This window comes from Cnephaeus nilssonii (genome assembly GCF_951640355.1).
Source record: "Cnephaeus nilssonii genome assembly, chromosome: 8".
NCBI lineage: Eukaryota > Metazoa > Chordata > Mammalia > Chiroptera > Vespertilionidae > Cnephaeus > Cnephaeus nilssonii.
The window spans coordinates 99036885-99057875 of NC_137079.1; the positions used below are offsets into that span (position 1 = coordinate 99036885).

Consider the following 20991-nt stretch of genomic DNA (forward strand, 5'->3'; position numbering starts at 1 on the left):
CATCTACTGGAAGAGTAAGAATTAAGAAAAGGAGCTTAGTACCTGGAAAAGAATAGGTCCTTTGTAAGTATTAGGCCAGCCTCCCTTCCCTCCCCATTCTAGAAATTTTCACTCTTATTTATACTGCTGCACATAGAAATCAGCAAATTCCCAGTGACCCTGTGATACCTAAGGGTGTTTGTACCTCACAGATGATCAATAGTGCCAAGAGGGCCAAAATGGAACCAAGTCTGAAGAATAAGGCCAGCTGAATGAAATAATGAAAGGAGATTGTAATCATGGCACACCACACAGCAGTGTTTGCTTCTTTTATCTCCAAAAGTGAGTTAATTACCAACACTGTATGTTTTTCTGTTACTCCAAACATTTTTTACTCTGAGGTTAACAACTGCTGTTCTATCTTTACAAAGGCCAAATGGAAGCCTTAAACAAGATTGCAGTAATTGGCAATTTGATTGGGAAAACAGAGAAAATGACTCCCACTTTCAAGTAAAAAAGAGTGATAAAAAATCTGATAGCTAATTGTCTGGATGGGACAGAGCAGTACTGTTTCTCTATTCTTGAAGCAGAATAGTTCTTTGGCAAGCACATCCCACAGGAAGCACTTACCCAGTCTCTGCAATGATTTCTGGAGCCACGTATGTTGGGGTACCACAGACTGTGTACAGGGGGCCATCCACAATGGTGGCCAGTCCAAAGTCACCCAGCTTCAGTGATTTGCTGCCATCTTGGTGTTCATACACCTAACATGAAAGTAAAAAGTGAAATCCCCTTAATCAAGAGCTCAGAATCTCTTTCCTGAATAAACGAGGAGCATTGTGGTTTAAATTGAATGTATTTATGATAAAAACTTCAGATAATTATGCAAGGTTATACATATGAGGATATCATTCTTTAGATTACTGCCAAATTAGAAACATGTTGAACAATCAGCAAATGGAAATCTGTTAAATAAATTATGACATATTCATACAATAAAATGCTCTATGGCCAAAAAATTGGTGATATAAATGTATGAAATGAACTATGTTTGGAAGTGAGGACAGCAGATTTCAGATTGGTTTGCATTAAATGTCTATTAAAGAAAAAATAAGGGCAAAGGAAAATGAGACAATGGTGTGTCTGAATCTGGGTAGTAAAATTATGGGAGTTGGCTTTTTGTTTTGCTTATCTGTATCCGATGTTTCTACAATTAAAGCTGATTTACATAATACAATGAAATATAGAAAGTCTCTAGTGAAATATCTCCAATTTCTGAAAATAATTACCTCTTTCTTTTAATGTAAGAGCTTTAAAAATGCAATTCTTTAGTAATTGAACAGAAAGATCTACATGTATAGTAAAATGCTTTATTTTTTAAAGTAAGTAACTGAAAGGGATATTAATATTTCATTTCACCTGTGGCAATTTGGAAAGATTTACCAAGTGTGGAGTCAGCATTCTGCCCAGGTTTCCTTATTAAGGCAGTAAAAGTCTCCAGACTTTCATCCCACAAATTAAGAGAAAGGTGCATGTGACCATAGGCAAGCATTTACACTGATTTAGTTCTAGCCCAGGATCAAACCAAATGGTTGTGCTCTAAAATGTCTCCCAGCCCTGGACAGAGTTTCGGCTTGAGGACTGAACTCAGTGGATAGCGTTTCGGCCTGAGGACTGAAGGGTTCCAGGTTTGATTCCCAGTCAGGGCACATGACCGTGTTGCAGGCTCAATCCTCAGTAGGGGATGTGCACGAGGCAGCCAATCAATGATTCTCTCTCATCACTGATGTTTCTATCTCTTTCTCCTCCCTTCCTCTCTGAAATCAATAAAAAATATATTTAAAAAAAAGCTCCCAAACAATGTCTATTATTTCAAAGAAAAGATCAAAAGGCATTCAGAATTCTGATTCAGTGCCCACATTGAAGTCAATAAGGTAAAGAAAACAATAGTTAAAGGCTAGTATTCCCAGCAAAGGCAGGAGATGCCTTAAGGACATGGCGAAGTTTGCCTTGTACATCAAAATAATTCTTCCAGCGAGTTGAGGTCTACATGTTCTTCTGTTATCACTCTATGATCATGTGTACTTGCTCCAGCAGTTTGAACCTTTCCAACAGCAAGGCACATCTCCACACATCAGAAGTGCTGTTACCATTCCCACATCATGTCTGCTTTTTGGAAAAAGTAGATTAACTTTTCATTTCACTGCAGCATAAAGTGCAGATGTTTGGCTAGCTAAGCTGCATTATCAGCAATAATCATTTGTATCTAACTGTTTTGGCAGAGTCAGATAGTCAGATCCTCCTCTCTGGAGAGACTGCATCTTTTCTGGGCAGAAAAATAGTATTTTACTTTTTCTCCACACTCCACACTCAGAACATGGAGTCCTCTCCCTAAGGACATGACTATGGTCATATGGAAGCTGCCCTTGTGCAGGTGCCCAGAGGCTTCACCAGCACTTGGGTTGTTAGGATAAGAACAACTGTATGTACTTAACAGATGTGGCTTTGCCCAGTTGTTATCAGGGATGGACACTATCCTTCTTACTTTGACGAGGCAGCTGTTCATCCCTGGTCAGCACAAACAAGTTTGAGTTATGAACTTTAAGCTATCAGAGCTGCAAAGTATAATATCATCCATAGACTGACTGAATGTTCTTAAGCAAAAGAAATCCCTAAATTGTAGTCTTAGCATGTTAGCCATTCTTGTTATCCAGTGATAAAGCAAATGTTTTTCATGAAAAGAAATCTAATATGAAAACATCAAGTAGATCATTAGGTTTGTTTCTCAGAAAGAGCCATATTTTTACTTCCTTAGTTCCATTTTGTTAACAATAACATTTCTAAAAGGCAAAGTAATCTCTTGCTTTGATGTTCTGTTAGGTCAGATTTCAATTTTCACAACACCATTTACACAGGAATCTTGTGTGTTTTTTCTAAACATACTATCTATAATCACCTAACTTTATTCAAAAGTTGGACAAAAGTAGATGTTGGCAGATCTAGTCATAAGATATATTTTAGTTCTGAATATGGTTATGCAATTCTCTTTATTATTATGTTTTTAATCCTCACCCAAGAATATGTTTTTATTGATTTTGAGAGAGAAAGAAAGGGAGAGAGAGACACAGAAAGAGAAACATTAATGTGAGAAACATTGATCAGTTGCCTCCTGCATGTGCCACCTAAATATGTGCCCTGACCGGGAATCAAACCTGCAACCTTTTGGTGTACAGGATGATGCTCCAACCAACCGAGCCATTTGGCTAAGTTACCATGTAATTCTCTTACATAAAGCAAGGTTTTATTTTTGAACATCTACATTTTGATAGGCATTCTATCTTACAGATAGCCATATGCCAATTATATTAATACTAGAGGCCTGGTGCACAAAATTCAAGCACAGGGGTGGGGGGTGCCCCTCAACCCAGCCTGAACCCTCTCCAATATGGAACTCCTTGGGGGATGTCTGACTGCCGGATATCTCTCTTACAATCCGGGACCACTGGCTTCTAACCACTCGCCTGCCTGCCTGCCTGATTGCCCCTAACCGCTTCTGCCTGCCAACCTGATCACTCCCTAACTGCTCCCCTGCTGGCTTGATTGATGCCTAACTGCTACCCTGCTGGCCTGATGGCCCCCAACTGCTCTCCCCTGCAGTGACCCGCCTCCTCCACTGGGACCCACCTCCTCCACGTGAGGCAGCGGAGAGGCCGGGACCAGCCTCCTTTGCGCAGTGCAGAGTTGCGGGACCCCAGGCCTCACCGCGGGGAGTGGCCACTGGGCCCCACCTCCACTGTGCGTGTGGCCATCTTGTGGCAGCCGTCGTGAGAGGGTGTTGGGCAAGGGTGTGACACCACCTAGGCTTTTATTATATAGGATAATAACAATAAAATTCAAAGTTTCAATAACTAAGATATAAAGCATTAAAAACTTACCTAAAATAAAGAAAATTAGGTTTACCTAAAAGTAACAATACTTCTTAAGTAAACCAATACAATTTTAATGCAATACCTAGAATCTATCACTTTGATGTTCTTTTTTCCTCTCCTTAATCACCTTTACAATGTTCGCCTTTTTTTGTTTGTTTTGGAAACTGTACAGTAGAACTTTTACGAACATAAAGAGGTTACAATGGTGCTTATAAGAGAAGTAAGAGCTTAGAGATGAAGGCTTAATGCATTTAATTGAAAACATTTGTAGATGCAAGTACATTGGAAATGATTTAGGAAAAAATATTTTTGCAGGTCAATAAGGGTCCGGGGCATCTAGGTTAGAATTCTGTTTAACTTACTTACTGTGAGGCAGGGCAGGAAACAAGGTTGCTCTGCTCTGTCAACACTTCGAGAGAAGGATTCAGAAGGATATATTCTAGGTTAACTCTCCTCCAATGGGAGAGTGCCTCTCTTAAGTCGTATAAGTAGCCCAGCTCACAAATGTGACTCACCATTAGCGCCTATGCTCACCTTTGTCTCTTCCCAAGCTAATTACAAAGGGGCATGAGTGAGGCCATTTAAAAACTAAAACTCTGTTAAAATTACAGATTGCTAAATACATCTATTTCAAACATGTATGCACGCGCACACGCGTGCACACACACACACACACACACACACGCACGCACGCACACACACACAGAAACCTTGGCTTATACCACTCTCCAAATAGATTCTGACTTTGTTCTTCTTCATGCCTCCTCATCCTGACCATCTTCCAGAAAGGACATCAAAGATCAAAGGCTGCAAGCATAGGTTTGGAACAGCCTGTTCCAGCAAGTGGAATTCTAGTATAAGAAATTTTTGCTGTAACTGTATTTTGAAGACTTCATAAAACATGACTCATACGTGAGGTGGGAGTATATTAATTGTCAATCAAACAGTATTCACAACATGAGATATAATTTAATGTTCATCCCAGGCCTTTAAATACTATAGATGTTCTCCTACATTTTAAACACTAAGGGGCTATTAAAGAGATGAGGATTAGTGCAAATTATCCAGCATGTAGTGCTTTCACTGTTTAAATGAAGCAATAAAACTGTGCAGTTGTACAACACTAATTGAATGCAGCTACACATAATTGTGGACTGCCATATGCAGCCTATTACCATACAGACTGTCAGTGTTTTGTAAGCTACTCTTGTGATCATTGCAGATGGCTACAGTCAGAGAATTTGTTCTCTAGGGCTTATTATATAGCTATCAAGACAACCCATTATTTGACAGACTAAATGTGCTAAATGGCAACAATTAAGAAAAAGGTTCCATTTATAAGCTGAAGGCATCTTCTACAAAGACTAGATATAGTGAAAGGTCAGGTATTAGATTTTTGGCATACTGATATTTTACACAAGATTTTTCTTTTTTAAAGAAAAGTTTTATTTTTGTTTCTTTGTCATTTATGTGAGGTTTTCCAGGAGCTGTAACTTTCTGAGCAGTAGATGTTTGGACATATGTCTGATTTCCCATGAGTTAGAAACTGACACTATTTGGAAAAGTTATTTGAAAAAGTAAAAAAGTGAATATAAGTCATAAAATGCAGCCAGTGGCCATAAAATATGAAAGTTCACAGAAAATCTGAACTTGGTCAAGTGGTCTCTTTTTTAAAAAACTTATTGTTATTGTTGAAAGTATTACAGATGTCCCCCTTTGTCCGCACATTGATCCCCTCCTCCTTGCTCCCCACTCCCCAGGCCTTCACCGCACTATTGTCCATGTCCATGGGTTATGCATATATGCATATAAGTTATATGGTTAATCTCTTCCAGTCTCTCTTCCCCGCCGCCCCCCGCCACTTTCCTCTGAAATGTGCCAGTCTGTTGCATACTTCAATGTTTCTGGGTCTATTTTGTTTGCCAGTTTATTGTGTTCATTAGATTCCACACATGAGTGAGATCATGTGATACTTGTCTTTCTTTGACTGGCTTATTTTACTTAGCATAATACTCTCCAGATCCCGCCACACTGTCTCAAAGAGTAAGAGATCCTTTTTTTTTTTTACTGTTGCATAGTATTCCATTGTGTCAATGTACCCATTTTTCTTATCCATTCATCTACTGATGGGAACTTGGGCTGTTTCCCACTCTTTGCTATTGTAAATAATGGTGCTATGAATTAAAGGGGTGCATGTATTCCTTCTAATTGGTGTTTCAGGCTTCTTAGGATATATTTCTAGAAGTGGGCTCACTGGCAGTTTCATTTTTAATTTTTGAGGAAACTTCACACTGTTTTCTAAGTTAATGTAAGTCATAAAATGCAGCCAGTGGCCATAAAATCATATGAAAGTTCACAGATAAGCTGAACCTAGTCAAATGGTTTCTGTAATTCCCATAATAGAAATCTAAAAAGTGACTAATGTAACAAATATGTCAGAACAAACATAATTCTCCATGTTGCTGTGAATTCAAGGATAAACCTGTTGAAATGATGGCTAATGAATCACTAGTAGCCACTAAACTATTTTTCACAGATGAGCTCAATAAGTACTAAAAATTATTTCACCAAGTAAAATTGAAGAAAAGTGGCATGAAATCGAAAAAGCCATAAAAATGTCAATTTACTTTTTAACAAATATGGTACTCCATTGGAAAACAAAAAGAAGACATATATACTACTGTTTGTAATACTTTAAACAATAAAAAAAATAAAAAAGACATTGATTTTCCTCTGGCCATAGTATATGGCCTTTATGATTCTAAAGGAAATTGATTAAATTTAAATCTTTAACCTTTAAGAAGTAAAAATCATTTATAAGAAAATAATTTTGTGAAATTACTTTATGGTCCACATACATTAGAATTAAACTTCCTGGGAAAAATAAATTATTAAAAACACCAAACCCATTAAATACCCACATGTAAAATCTTTATGAAGTCGTAAGTTTAAATGAAATAATAAAAATAATAAAAGTTTTATAGAAGTTAGAAAGAAGTAAGTCAGAAGAGGTATGATAATATTAAAGGAAAACTTAAATAGTTTTTCAGAGCATTACATTAGAGATATCTGGGAAGATGGAGAAATAAATGGAAACTTCAAGAAACCAGATTCTCATCCTCACTTTAAAATAGTCATGAAACTATCTGAAAAGGAGTTCTATGCAGCTGCAGTGAGATACATAAAACACGCACATTCTGGATTCTGTTAGCTATTGTATAATCCTAGGATTTTATTAAAACTTGGGGAGTCAATGTCACTGCAATTAAAAAATATATATTACATTTTTGTCATACAAGTAATATCCAATATAGCACTGTAGGAAAATTACAAATGACAGAGAATTATAGAGAAAAGGAATTATACCCATAATCTTGATACCTAGAAATAACTATTCTTAACATTTTTAAGTATGGACTTCCAGAGCTTTCTTTCTCTCTCTTTCTTGCTCTTCTGTTTCCAGTGGATAATATATCCTGCAGTTTTCCCAAGTGAATAAGCACATGTCAACATCATGACTTTTAGTGGCTGCTAGATATTCCATTATGTTGATGCACCACAATAATAATCCCAACAAATACCCACTGCCATTTAATGAGTACATGGGATATGCCAGCCATCCTGTTAAGAACTTCACATTCATTGTTCCATTTGATTTCTACAAGAACCTTATTAAGTAATCTTACTGATATTTTACATATGAAAAAATTAAGTCTCGGAGATGTTAAGTAATTGCCCAATCCAATGTTATTCAGCTAACAAATGGCAGAGCCAGAACTTAAGCTCAGGTATGTTTGAGTCCATGATCTAACTAGTATGTCCTCCTGTCTCCATATCATGCCTTCATTTTACTGATCAGTGCCTAATATAAGTTGTTTCTGTATTTTTTCCCTATTAAAAATACTGAGATAAATTTATATATATATATATATATATGATCTTTCTTTAAGTTGCATTTCTAGTAGTAGAATTACAGTTCACATATTATTTAAGGCTTTGGTTATATATTACCAAATTACCTTTCAGAAATACTATATCAAGTTACTCTTATACCAATACATATGAGATGATTGATATCCTTATGACTTTGCCCACACTGTATATTATTAATCATTGTTAGTCCAATAAGGCTATGACATTTTTTTAAAAATATATATAAATTTATTTATTTCAGAGAGGAAGGGAGAAACATCAATTATGAGAGAGAATCATTGATTGGCTGCCTCCTGCACACGCCCCCCCCCCCGGGGATCGAACCCACAACCCTGGCATGTGCCCTCAGCCAGAATTGAAACTGGGACCCTTCAGTCCGCAGGCCAATGCTCTATCCACTGAGCCAAACCGGCTAGGGCAAGGCTAAACATTTTAATATGAAATGAATCAGAGGTGGCTCAAAGCAGACAGGCAAGTAAGTTGCACCTGCCACTGTCACTGGGGAGATGGAGGAGCCATGTTTGGGCTCACGGATTTGAATGTTTCTTTCATCAACAATTTGAAGTCTTGAGACTTGGAAGATAGTGGTAGATTAGGTGAAAGTTACACTCACCTCCTTCCAGGACCTGGAACTACAACAAAAGTATAGAAAAATCATCCTGAATAACCAACTGAAGGGCAGCAGGAGAGACTTACAGAGGAGGCCACATTGAGCCTGGTAGGAAGTGCAGAGGCATGAGATGGCTGGCTGGGCTCCCATGGGTGGCAGCTGAAGTTCTGAAGTATCTCAGGGATTCCCCCTGAGGAGTCTGGGGTCTAAACACTAAACTGGGCTTCCTAGCCTAGAGCACCAGAACTGTGAGCATCCGGCTGTGAAAAGCAACAGGGTTTCTGTCTGCCAAGGAGAAATGGCTAAAATGCAGCCACCCTCTTAAAAGGCCAACACACAAAATTTCATTTGCAGCCACTCATCCTTGGCTCCAGCAGACCAGAGCTGTGTGAGTAGATTCTGGGGTCAGTGGCTCTGCAGAGAGCTGAGAGGTCAGCTGCAAGGATACCTGAGATGAGTCATTTCTGCATAATGTAGAAGCCATCCTTCTCAGGCAGAGCATTCCCATTCATGAATCGTCAGCCCGGGGAGAAGCAATGGCACCACCCATTTGAGTCCCTCTCATCCCACCCTGAGGAACTTAAATCCTGCTGAGGAGTATAGTAGGAGTATAGTATTCTACTACCAGAAATGCAACTTAAAGAAAGATCATATATATATATAAATTTATCTCAGTATTTTTAATAGGGAAAAATACAGAAACAACTTATATTAGGCACTGATCAGTAAAATAAAGGCATGATATGGAGACAGGAGGACATACTAGTTAGATCATGGACTCAAACATACCTGAGCTTAAGTTCTGGCTCTGCCATTTGTTAGCTGAATAACATTGGATTGGGGTGTTATAGCTTTTTAAGTGAATGAGCCTAACAGAGAGCCTGTAGGCAGAGGCAGATATCTGAGTGTTTTGAGACTTTTGCTGATGTGCACCGTCTCCAATCTGGGACCCCTTGGGGGACATCCCTCTTGCAATCTGGGACCCCTGGCTCCTAACCGCTCACCTGCCTGCCTGATTGCCCCTAAGCCCACTGCCTGCCTGTCTGATAGCCCCTAACTGCCTCTGCCTGCCTGCCTGATTGTCCCTAACTACTCTGCCTGCCAGCCTGCTCACCACCAACTGCCTCCCCAACTGGTCTTCTCACCCCAAACTTCCCCTCCCCTGGTCGGCCTGCTCGCCCCTACTTCCCCCCCTGCCAGCCTGCTCAGCCCCATCTGACCCCCTCTGCTGGCCTGCTTGCCCCCTACTGCCCCCCCTGCCAGCCTGCTTGGCTCCAACTGACTGCCCCTGTCAGCCTGCTCACCCCCAACTGGCCCCCCCTGCTGGCCTGCTCACCCCCAACTGGCCCCCCATGCTGGCCTGCTTGCCCCCTACTGCCCCCCCTGCTGGCCTGCTTCCCCCCAACTGGCCCCCCCTGCTGGCCTGATCACCCCCAACTGCCCTCCCCTCCTGGCCTGATCATGCCTAATTGCCTCTGCCTCAGCCCCACCACCATGGCTTTGTCCGGAGGACATCCGGAAGGTCTCCCGGTCTAATTAGCATATTACCCTTTTATTAGTATAGATAATGAACTATCAGAAAGGGAAACTAAGAAAATATTCCCATTCAAAATTGCTTCAAAAATTAGAATAAAATACCTAGGAATAAAACTAACCAAGAATATAAAAGTCCTGTACTCAGGAAATTATAAGATACTGAAGAAAGAAATTGAAGAAGATACAAATAAGTGGAAGCATATACCACATTCATGGGTAGGAAAAAATAACATCAATAAAATGTCCATACTACCCAAAGAAATCTACAGATTCAACACAATTTCTATCAATATACCAATGGTGTATTTCACAGAACTAGAACAAATATAGCAAAATTTATATGGAATCACAAGAGACCCCGAATAGCAACGGTGATCTCGAGAAAGAAGAACAAAGTTGGAGGGATCATGCTACTTAATATCAAACTATACTACAAGGCCAAGTAATCAAAAGAGCAAGATACTGGCCTAAAAACAGACATATAGATTAATGGAACAGAACAGAGATCAGAGAAATAAACCCATGCTTTTATATTCAATTAATATTCAACAAATAAGGCAAAAAAACATACAATGGGTTAAAGATAGTCTATTCAACAAATGGCATTGTGAAAATTAGACAGATACATGCAAAATGAAACTAAACCACCTTCCTATACTGCACATGAGAATAAAATAAAAATGGATTAAAGTCTTTAACGTTGACTCAAAACCATAAAAATCCTAAAAGAGAGCATAGGTAGTGAATTCTCAGACATTTCTCTTAGCAATATTTTTTTTCTGATATTTCTTCTTGGGTAAGGGAAATAAAAGAAAAAATAAACAAATGGGACCACACCAAACTGAAATCATTTTGCCCAGCAAAGGAAACTATCAACAAAATGTAATGACAACCCACTAAATGGGAGAACATACTCCCCAATGAACACCTCTGAAAAAGGGCTATATCCAAAACTGATAAAGAACTTACGCAACTCAACAATAAGCAAACAAACAATCCAATTAAAAAATGGGCAAAGAAACTGAATAGACATTTCTCCAAAGATGCCATACAGATGGCCAATTGATATAAGAAAAGATGCTCAATTTAGCACTAGTCATCAGAGAAATGCAAATTAAAACCACAATGCGATATCACCTCATACTCTCAGAATGGCTATCATCAGTAAATATAAAAAAAACAATGTTGGCAAGGATGTGGAGAAAAGGGAACCCTTGTGCCCTGTTGGTGGGAATATAGATTGGTGCAGCCACTGTGGAAAGCAGTATGGAGTTATCTGAAAAAATTAAAAATGGAACTGCCTATGATCCCCGAGATTCCACTTCATAAAATATCCAAAGAAACCCAAAACATTAATTTGAAAGAGTTTATGGATCCCTATGCTCATTGCAGAATTATTTAAAATAGCCAAGATTTAGAAGCAGCCCAAGTGTCCATCGGTAGATGGGTGGATAAAAAAGCTGTGGTACATTTACACAATAGAATACTACTCAGCCTGAAAAAGAAAGAAAATTTTATTCTTTGCAATAGCCTGGATGGACCTGGAGAACATTATGTTAAGTGAAATAAGTCAGTCAGAGAAAGACAAGTACCACATGATTTTACTCACATGTTGAATTTAATGAACAAACTGAACTACCAAGCAAAATAGAGACAGACGCATAGATACAGAGCAGGCATACAGCTCTAGTGGTGGTGGTGGTGGAGTGTTAGGTGGGATGGAGCAAAAAGGAAACAAAAAGAGAAAAAACTCATGGACAGGGACAACAGTTTAGTGATTGCAGGGGGGGGGGAGAAGGGTAAGTGGAGGTGAAAAAAGGTACGAGGGAATAAATGGTCATAGAAAAAAATAAAATAAAGAAAAATATCATGGTACTATATACCAAAAAAGTGAATAACATGGAATGAATGCTATTAAGTCCTTACTGAGAGAAGGAATGATTAGTGGAACAGATGGATGCAGACCAACCAAGGCAATACACTACCCTTATACTTCTGTCTTCTCCCTGATGGAATTATAGAGCCTTGGAGAAGGGCCTTCAGTATATGTTGAGTAAAGTAACTGAAACATTATTGTACTAAATAATTTTTGGGGAAATATTGTTTCATCTTTATTCCCTCAACTTCTAAACACATTCAGATAGAAGAATGTTTTTCTAAATACCTATGAAAAATGATCATTCAGTTTCTGCTTTGACATTTCCAATGACTATAAGCTACCTGTAATAAAGGACACTTAATTTTCAAGCAGTATACTTGTTAGAAAGTTTTTCTTACTTCAACCTCAACTCTCTTACCCATGAATGTATTCTCTTTAGTTTGAGGTCAGTACTCTCAAATATAGCACAAAAAAGTTCCCCATCTTCCATCCGGCAGTCTCTCATGTATTTGATGAGAATCACCATGCTCTACTTTCTCCATCCCTTCTCTGGGCTAAACTCCAGGCCCCTGATGTGATGTGTTCAGTTCCCTCACCAGAGAGGTAATATGGTGTGCGCAGGCAGTGGAATCTCTTGATGGCGACACTCTTGTGCAAGGGCACATTAGTATCTTTAGTAGCCATGTCACATTGAGATTCACACAGAACTTATGTTTAGCCACTAACCTTTGACCTCAGGCCAAGTTTTACCACGACTGTTTTTCTGCAATGATTATTAAAACAACTACACTTAAGCTACTTAGTCCATACAGGTTTATGTTTATTTCTTGTTGAATTTTATCTCACTGATTTTGGACATTTATAGAAATAAATATATTTTTGGATATTAATGCTGTCATTTCATGTAATATACGTTGCAATTACACCTTCACTTCAGATCACTGAAAATGCTGATTAGGGCAGGGATAGTGACACCCATGACCCCTTCTTTTGAGTAATACTAATTCATTCATCAACTCTGGTGACTCAAGTTCACAGTATAGTGGGCTGACTACAAATCTATTCAACTGTGTTTCTACATATGGCCTCTCCACACAGTTTTGGCACTTGTCTTTTTACCAGTGTAGTTGGCTATCCTACCACAAAATGGGTTTATCTTTGGGATTATGAGACGGGATTAATGCAGGAGGAAACTGGCTGTTTGTGAGCGCAGCATTGGCTGGAACTGGAAATTTAGAGCTGGAGCACGAGCTTTGGTCATCACTTGGGGAAAACAGAGTACAATCAATTTAGTAAAAATGAAGGTCATGAACGATGCATGCTATTTTTGATGAGCAACCAAGAGCAGGCATATAATTTTTAAAGGAAAATTTCTGATCAAGAGATGGTTTCTGAACATAAATTTTACATTTCAAGAAAATCACTGTGTGTATTTCTGGAACCTAACAAAAACTAGTGATATAAGTTATATTTTTGGCAGTAAAGACTTTAATTTTCCTGAGGAAGTGATATTTGCATATACATTTGAAAAAGACCCCTTACTCCCAGCTCCCAGGGAGAAATACAGGCTGCTACTGATGATTTTTGCTACCAAGGCTACAAGCTTGCCATCTAGTGGTGACTCATGTAAGATTAAGGCAGTTGATAATGATTAAGATAGTTTATTTCTTTTTTCTTTGTTTTGAAAGAAGCAAAAGATTCCTTATAGTCATAAATTACCATTGCATGCACACACACACACACACACACACACACACACACACATACACACACCATGGTCCCATGTTTAAGTGAAGCTGGGGAAATAATGCTCTTTCTCTGCCCCCTCAGTGAGGTTTAGATGGAAGCCAATGTGAGTCTTCAATGTAAGGTGAGTTGAGAAATGACTTGGATGTGTCATATTGGGTCTGTCTTCTATTCTGAGAGAAGTATCACTCATTCACTCTCTTGTCTAATCTCATCCACTCGTTACTCATCCATACAATTATTAAGCATCAGGCCTGACAATGCAAAATGAACCACATACAATCTTTGACACACAAAAACATTGAATAAAAAAACTTAGTGCCCTGGCCAAGAGGCTCAGTTAGTTGGGGTGTCATTCTGTACACCAAAAGTTTGTAGGTTCGATTCCAGGTCAGGGTGCATACCTAGGTTGTGGGTTCCATCCCTGGTCAGGGTGTATGCAGGGGCAGTTTCTCTCTCTCTCTCTCTCTCTCTCTCTCTCTCTCTCTCTCTCTCTCTCTCTCTCACCAATGATCATGTCCTTGGGTAAGGATAACAAAAAAGAACAACTTAGTAATGATACAATAATAAAATTGTTAAATATATTGATATTGCTTCAGTTACCAATTTTCGCCTATAATGTGGCTGGAAATGCCCTAGTTGATTTGGCTCAATGGATAGAGCGTCAGCCTACAGACTGAAGGGTCCTGGATTCAATTCCAGTCAAGGGCACATGCCTGAGTTGCGGGCTCCATCCCCAGTGGGGGATGTGCAGGAAGCAGCCAATCAATGATTTTCTCTCATCACTGATCTCTCTCTCTCTCTCTCTCTCTCTCTCTCTCTCTCTCTCTCTCTCTCTCTCTCTCTCTCTTCCTGTCTCCCTCTCCCTCTCTCTTTCTTCCTCTCTGAAATCAGTAAAAATATATCTTAAAAAATGTGGCTGGAAACATCACTGCAAATCAAATCATATGTTCTCATTAAAATGCTTTGAGCTGACCAAATACTTAGATTTGAACAAATCATTCATATGAACACAATATATTCTTAAGGCCAAGCTACAACATTTTAAAATTTTTTATAAGAATAAAAAATAAAAAATTCTAAATTTCTGTATATACAATGATACTATATAAAATGAAATCTATAACTAAATTAGCATTTATAAATAACAATTTATAACAAGCACTTAACTAGCAAAAATCTTGTTAGTACTCTAAAAATTTGGAAGTTTTTTTTTTAGATCTCTTAATAAAACAGCAATGAAAAGTATGCAGTGAGACCTTTTTACTTATTTGGTAAATTTCCCTATAATAAGAAAATGGATTTAAAATCTTTACATTAAAGTTATTATAGCATTTAAAAAAATAGTCTTTAGCTCTACATTTTGCTATGAAATAGCAAATCCATGCATGGTAAATAGTGAAATTTTTAAAACAATGTCAATAAAGATAAGATATAATTTTTACAATATACAATTTTATCCTTAAAATTTTTAAGGGTAATTTAACTTTTACTACAAATAAAAGGAGAATAAAAAGAAAGGAAACTAATAGTTATTTACGTGTTATCTCTTTATCTTAATAAAATCCCCTTGAAGGGAGCTCAAAGGAGTTAAGTAACTTTTTCAGGGTCATCAGATGAGCCATGGGAACAGTGATGCATTTGGTTTTGAAGTTTTTTCCATCTGACTATAAATCATGAGTATGTGAATGTGTGCCTCCCATGATGGTTCTCTCTTTTCCACATAAAGGTAAACAAATGTGAAATTAATATAAGTCTCAGTGCAATTTGTGATGTCATCCTAATTTTGTTAAACTTATTCTATATTCCTACCTATTTTATCCCATAATATATTTATCACTGCAAACCTCACCAACCCTTAACACTCTCCTATAGTAAGAAATTGTGATTGTGTAGAAACAGAATTACTTTAGTTTCTCATATATATACAAGAGGCCTGGTGCATGAAAATTCATGCACTGGAGGGGTGTGGGTCCCTCAGCCCAGCCTGCCCCCTCTTACAGTTCAGGAGCCCTCAGGGGCAGGAGGCGACCTGGTGATCAGGGAAGATGATGCCCCATCACACCTCTGCTGCTGCCACTGCCTGCAGCGCAAACCTCGGCCGGCCCTGGTTCCCTGAGTTTCAGGTGGCCCTGGGCGCCTGGGCAGCTGCCATAGGAAGCTTGCCTGCACCTCAGCCTGGCCCTGGGGGGCTGGGGGGCTGAGAGGACTGGGGTACTCTGGAGGCAGGCACGGCGGGCCTGAGGGGACTGGGCGCCGCCATCTTGTGGCTGTGAGCACCGTCATCTTTGAGGGCGTGGCAGTCAATTAGCATATTCCCTGCTTATTGGCTGTGGGCGCTGCCATCTTTAAACCTAGATTATGAATTACTACAATGGTGTGTGTGTGTGTGTGTGTGTATGTGTGTGTGTGTATACACACATGTACATATATATTTCACATTCTTAAATTAGGAAACAAAAATGGAGAGAAACTTTTTCCTTTTTGAGTAATTTAAAATATATTGGAATGAGCACAGTACTTAACAACTATCCTGTAAATTGTAATTTCAGTAAAAGAACACTTCTATGTAATCATTTATGGCATTTAAGAAACGGATAACACTCTGGTGAGAAGTAAAACTGACCTGCAAAAGGGGAAGGGAATTGAAGCTTTAATTTTCAATCACTGACTTTTCAGAGCTTAGAGAAGTTTTTAAACAAAAGCCCAGTTGTAAGTCTATTCCCTTGGGACCACCCCACATAATTCAGGAATAATTAATGCAGATGGGAAGAAAGTTGCTGCAGTTCACAGGGGTAGCTATGCAGAGGAGAATGTTCAGGCTACTGCAGCCATGTGGAATCGGAGGTGCAATTAAGTCAGATCTACATCATTTGATCTCAGCTGCCTTTATTAGCCAGTGGCTACAAGAGTACTAAAATAATTGCAATGAACTACTGGCTTGTATATTTATTTCTTGAATTTTTCCTAATTGGATGTCATCTCCATGAAGGCATATGCCTGTCTTCCCTGGAACAAAACCGAGCACATAGCCAGCCTGACATAAACCACTCTGTCCATTCCTCTCTGTGTGTAGTCTAGAAGTTAAAGCTTGGGCTTTGGAAAGGGGCAGAACCAGGTTAAGATCCCGGCACTCAGCTTATGAGTTGTTATGGCCTTGGGCAGATCTTTGAACTCCTAAGCACTCAGTTTCCTTACCTGTGAAATGGGATAGTAATAGAATTTACCCCTATATGGTTCTTGAGAAAATTCAATGAAATAATGAATATAAAGCCCTCAGCACAAGATGTACACATAGATAGTTCTCAATCACAGCAGATCTTATCAGACTTATTGTATAGCAAATGTTGGGTTGCTCATCTGCTTTTAAACTTTGTTGTTATTAATCATACGGGAGAGCCTGCTGCAAGGCACATCTGCACCCTGTTACCAGCCACCATATTCTGATTTGATAGAGCTGCAAGAAGGCTCAGAAATTTGCTTTATTTGTTTGTTTGTTTGTTTTTAATCCTCACCGGAGAGTGGAAGGGAGTGGGGAAGAGGGAGAGAGAAAGAGAGAGAGAGAGAGAGAGAGAGAGAGAGAGAGTGAGTGAGAGAGACATTGACATGACAGAGACACATTGTTTGGTTGCCTCCTACTCGCACCCCTGACCAGGGGCCGGGGATTGAACCTGTAACCAAGGTACATGCCTTTGATAGGGAATCAAACCCGAGACCCTTCGGTCTGTGAGCCAACTAACCACTGAGCCAAACCGGCCAGGACCGAAATGTGCATTTTTAACAGGCATTTGGGAGTAATTCTGATGTAGGGGTCTTTAGACCACCCTTGGAGAAACTGCTTTAGAAAGAGAATCATCAATTCCCAGATTTCTGAAGAGATGGGCAAGCTAATAGTCACATAATACTTTGACTCTCAGCGTTGGATAATGGAAGTAGAGGAAGAACTACCATCTTGGGGGAGGGGAGGATTGAATGGATTCATTAAAATTCCAGCCTGATAGCCAACAAAATTTATTATTCCCATATTCACCAGAGGAGACAGACTGATGTCCAGTTTGTCTCCTCAATTCTTTCCAACACTCCCTTAACAACAGGCCCTGAAAGAGTGCTCATTTGCTTGCATGGGGAACTATATCTTCCCAGAGATGTGGGCAGTGGGGTGGTTCATAAAAAACAAACCAAATAGTTGTAAGGGGGGTTAGAATGTCTCTGATTTTTTAAATCAGTCGTCATCATGATTACTTTTATGCTGAGGGGCTTGTGTTTTTAAAAACTCAGATGATTTATTCTGTTAGCTTTTAGACCATACAGGGGTGGGCAAAAGTAGGTTTACATTTGTTCATATGTGAAACACGGAGTTAATTATTGATTTCAGAGAGAAAGGGAGAGGGAGAGAGAGATAAAAACATCAATGATGAGATATAATCATTGATTAGCTGCCTCCTGCACATTCCACACCAGGGATTGAGCCTGCAACCTGGGCATGTGCCCTGTCCGGGAATTGAACTGTGACCTCCTGGTTCATAGGTCAATGCTCAACCACAGAAGCACACTGGCCAGGTTGTATTATTTTCTATATGAACAATTGTAAGCCTACTTTTGCTCACCCTTGTATAATTGGAATGTAAATTTGGGAGACTAAGAGAAACTAAAAAGGCTTCCTTTTTTTCCAAATAAATCTTTCTAAAATAAAAGTGCTGTAGATAAATTACATAAATATAAATGCTCCTCTCACTATCCTGGACTCACCCATGTCCCTAGACTCCCTGAGTCCCTGAGTTCTGTTCCCATCCTCCTGCCTCAGGTTTTCATTTGCTAATAGTGAGTGCTCCTAATGGCACATTAATCACTATAGATCCACATAAAAGATTAGTTTCCCAATAGTTACTGAAGGACAGCTGAATACTAGCCTTTAAGGCGCTTTTGTGTGTTTTTTCTAAGAGAGAAAAATTCATATTTACTCATGAGTGCTTGGAACTCAAGATGCCCTGAAGTTGCATTTCTCTTACCAGCAGGTTCTCGGGCTTGATGTCACGGTGGACGATGTTCAGGCTGTGCAGGTATTTGATAGCACTGGCCAGGTTGTACAGCATCCCACTGGCGTCTCGCTCAGTGTATTTGTTCGTGGAAGTAATGGCATCAAAGAGGTCTCCACCCTGAGAAGAGAGCAGCAGGCGTAGCAGCAAATGAACAGATGGTCCAGGGAAGCTGCCCTGAAGAGGGCCTGACACATTATAAAGAACATGAAGAATGCAGGCGAAACCTTTGGGTTCCCAGGGCTTTCCCTGCCACTTTCCTCTCAAAGGCCCAGAGACTTTATGGTGATTTCTCTCTCCATTGCAAAAGCCATTTTCTCCAGCGTTCAAAGAAAGAAGCAGGGTGAGGACTCTTGCCCACCCATGTGTAACTGCAGTCTTTTCATGGGCTCAAGCCAGCATGGAGGGACAATGCCGGGTCTCCAGGGCTGAGGCTTTGTGACACCTGGGTGTCCTTGTGGTGTGTGGTACTTGCCTTATGCCAACTCCCAGCAGAAGTTCAAATTTATAATCCTACCACTCAAATGAGAAACAGGTAATACTGCAAACCACACCCTTATACCCTGTGAAAATTCACACACAAACACACACACACACACACACACACACACACACACACACACACACACACACAATTCCTTTCACTCTAGATTTAGCTCTCTTGGGGTGGGAGTAGTGTTTTCTTTTTCAATGGTGTCATTCTTTGTAAGAAACAGAGAAATGGACCAGAAACTATCATCCTAAAAATGAGAAAGAAAGAGGGTGAAGAAATTTCAAAGAAAGTTTGCTAAGACCGTTACTCACCTGAACTTTTGTTTCCCTTGTTCCATGCTAATTTATTGTTATTTGGTAAAACAATGATTTTAAGTTCCAGTTTTAGTTCCATTTATTTGAACCGGGTCAGAAAACTTGGAACTGATTTACTAGCAGTGTTTGCATCCTTCTTGCATCATACAATGCACCAAACGGCTGAGCATAATCTCCAACTGTGCTCATCTGTTACCTGGCATGGTTGGGACTTAATTTTTGTTTTTAAATAGCAAAAGCAGGATACAGCACTCATAGCCTAACAATTTTCAAATCTCTCTGTACGACCTGGCCCTACGTGGTTGCCCTGTACAATTTCTACTCAAGAGGCTCTCACTGTCTAGTCAGCCTCAAAATATCCAAAGTGTTGAAACACATGCATTTTTTTTTTCAAAATGAACACTTTCTTTCTAGACTTCCGGTTTCTCTCCAGGCAAGGCTGCTATAAATGAGTTTGCAAGTTGTTTCCATGCCACTCCAGAAGGTGGGGTTTCCACTGCTGTCTGTGTGTGAGGCTGTATATGGTGGCCCACAATGACTCTATCCTTTTCCTAATTATCCAGGCTCCAGGCATCCTGTAATCTCATTTCTTCTTCATCCTCAAAAAAAGGGGTCAATAAAGCCAACCAACCCTTCCTTTAAGGCATGCCTGGTTCACATCCTTCTGAATGAATGTCCTTCACCGCTGGGTTGTTGTGTTGTGGCCGGGTAACCTGCACTGCCTCCACGGGCTCTGTACCCAAAGAACCCTGCGCACTGACTGCCACCTTCCCCTGTGGCCCATTGATATGGATTTTCGTTCTCTCTTCAGGGACTCAGCACTCCTTTCCCATAGCTCTCCAAGTTCTTCCCCAACCTTCATTCTAACTTATCTAAACTCATCTCCTGTCACTACCTAGAGACATGATCCCTGGTCACCAAAACATGCCCAGATCACTCTGTACTCCAAACCTGTCCTCATTAGAACTCCCTTCCTGGAATGTCCCCTGTACTCCCTTTGTCTTTTTTTTTTCTTTTATAAATATATTTTTTTTATTGATTTCAGAGAGAGGAAGGGAAAGGGAGAGAGAGAGAGAGACAGAAACATCAATGATGAGAGAGAATAATTGATCAGTGCTCTCCTGCATGCCACCCGCTGGGCATCAAGCCCACAACCCTGGCATGTGTCTCAATCAGGAATCCAACCATGACCTCCTGGTTCAGAGGTTGAAGCTCAACCACTGAGCCATGAGGCTGGGCTCCCTTTGACTTTTTAACTCCTGTTAAATTCTTAGGGCCTGGCCACAGGGCCACCTTCACCCACAAGGTTTGCCTTCCTCTGTGCACATAAGCAGTTTGCACATGCACACTGCTACAGGCAATGGTGTAAAGTCCTGTTGTTAATAATTAGGAAATTTAGCTTATTTATTTTTAATCCTTACCCAAGAATATGCTTTTTTATTGATTTTAAAGAAATCGTTAAGAAGAGAGAGAGGGAGAGGGGGAAAGGGGGGAGAGAGAGAGAGAGAGAGAGAGAGAGAGAGAGAGAGAGAGAGA

At 39.8% G+C, this 20991-nt stretch overlaps 1 protein-coding gene across 1 annotated transcript in view; it reads right to left on the reverse strand.

Annotated features, from left to right (window-relative positions):
• The window catches only part of DCLK1 (doublecortin like kinase 1), a gene marked incomplete at its 3' end in the record, with an annotated part of 486231 nt that overhangs the window by 44928 nt on the left and 420312 nt on the right, over positions 1 to 20991 (reverse strand). Inside the window, exons 11-12 of the mRNA XM_079779242.1 lie at positions 18622 to 18768; positions 610 to 743 (exon numbers count right to left, since the gene is read on the reverse strand). Coding sequence (XP_079635368.1) covers positions 610 to 743; positions 18622 to 18768 — 281 coding nt within the window. The remainder of the gene's footprint in view (positions 1 to 609; positions 744 to 18621; positions 18769 to 20991) is intronic.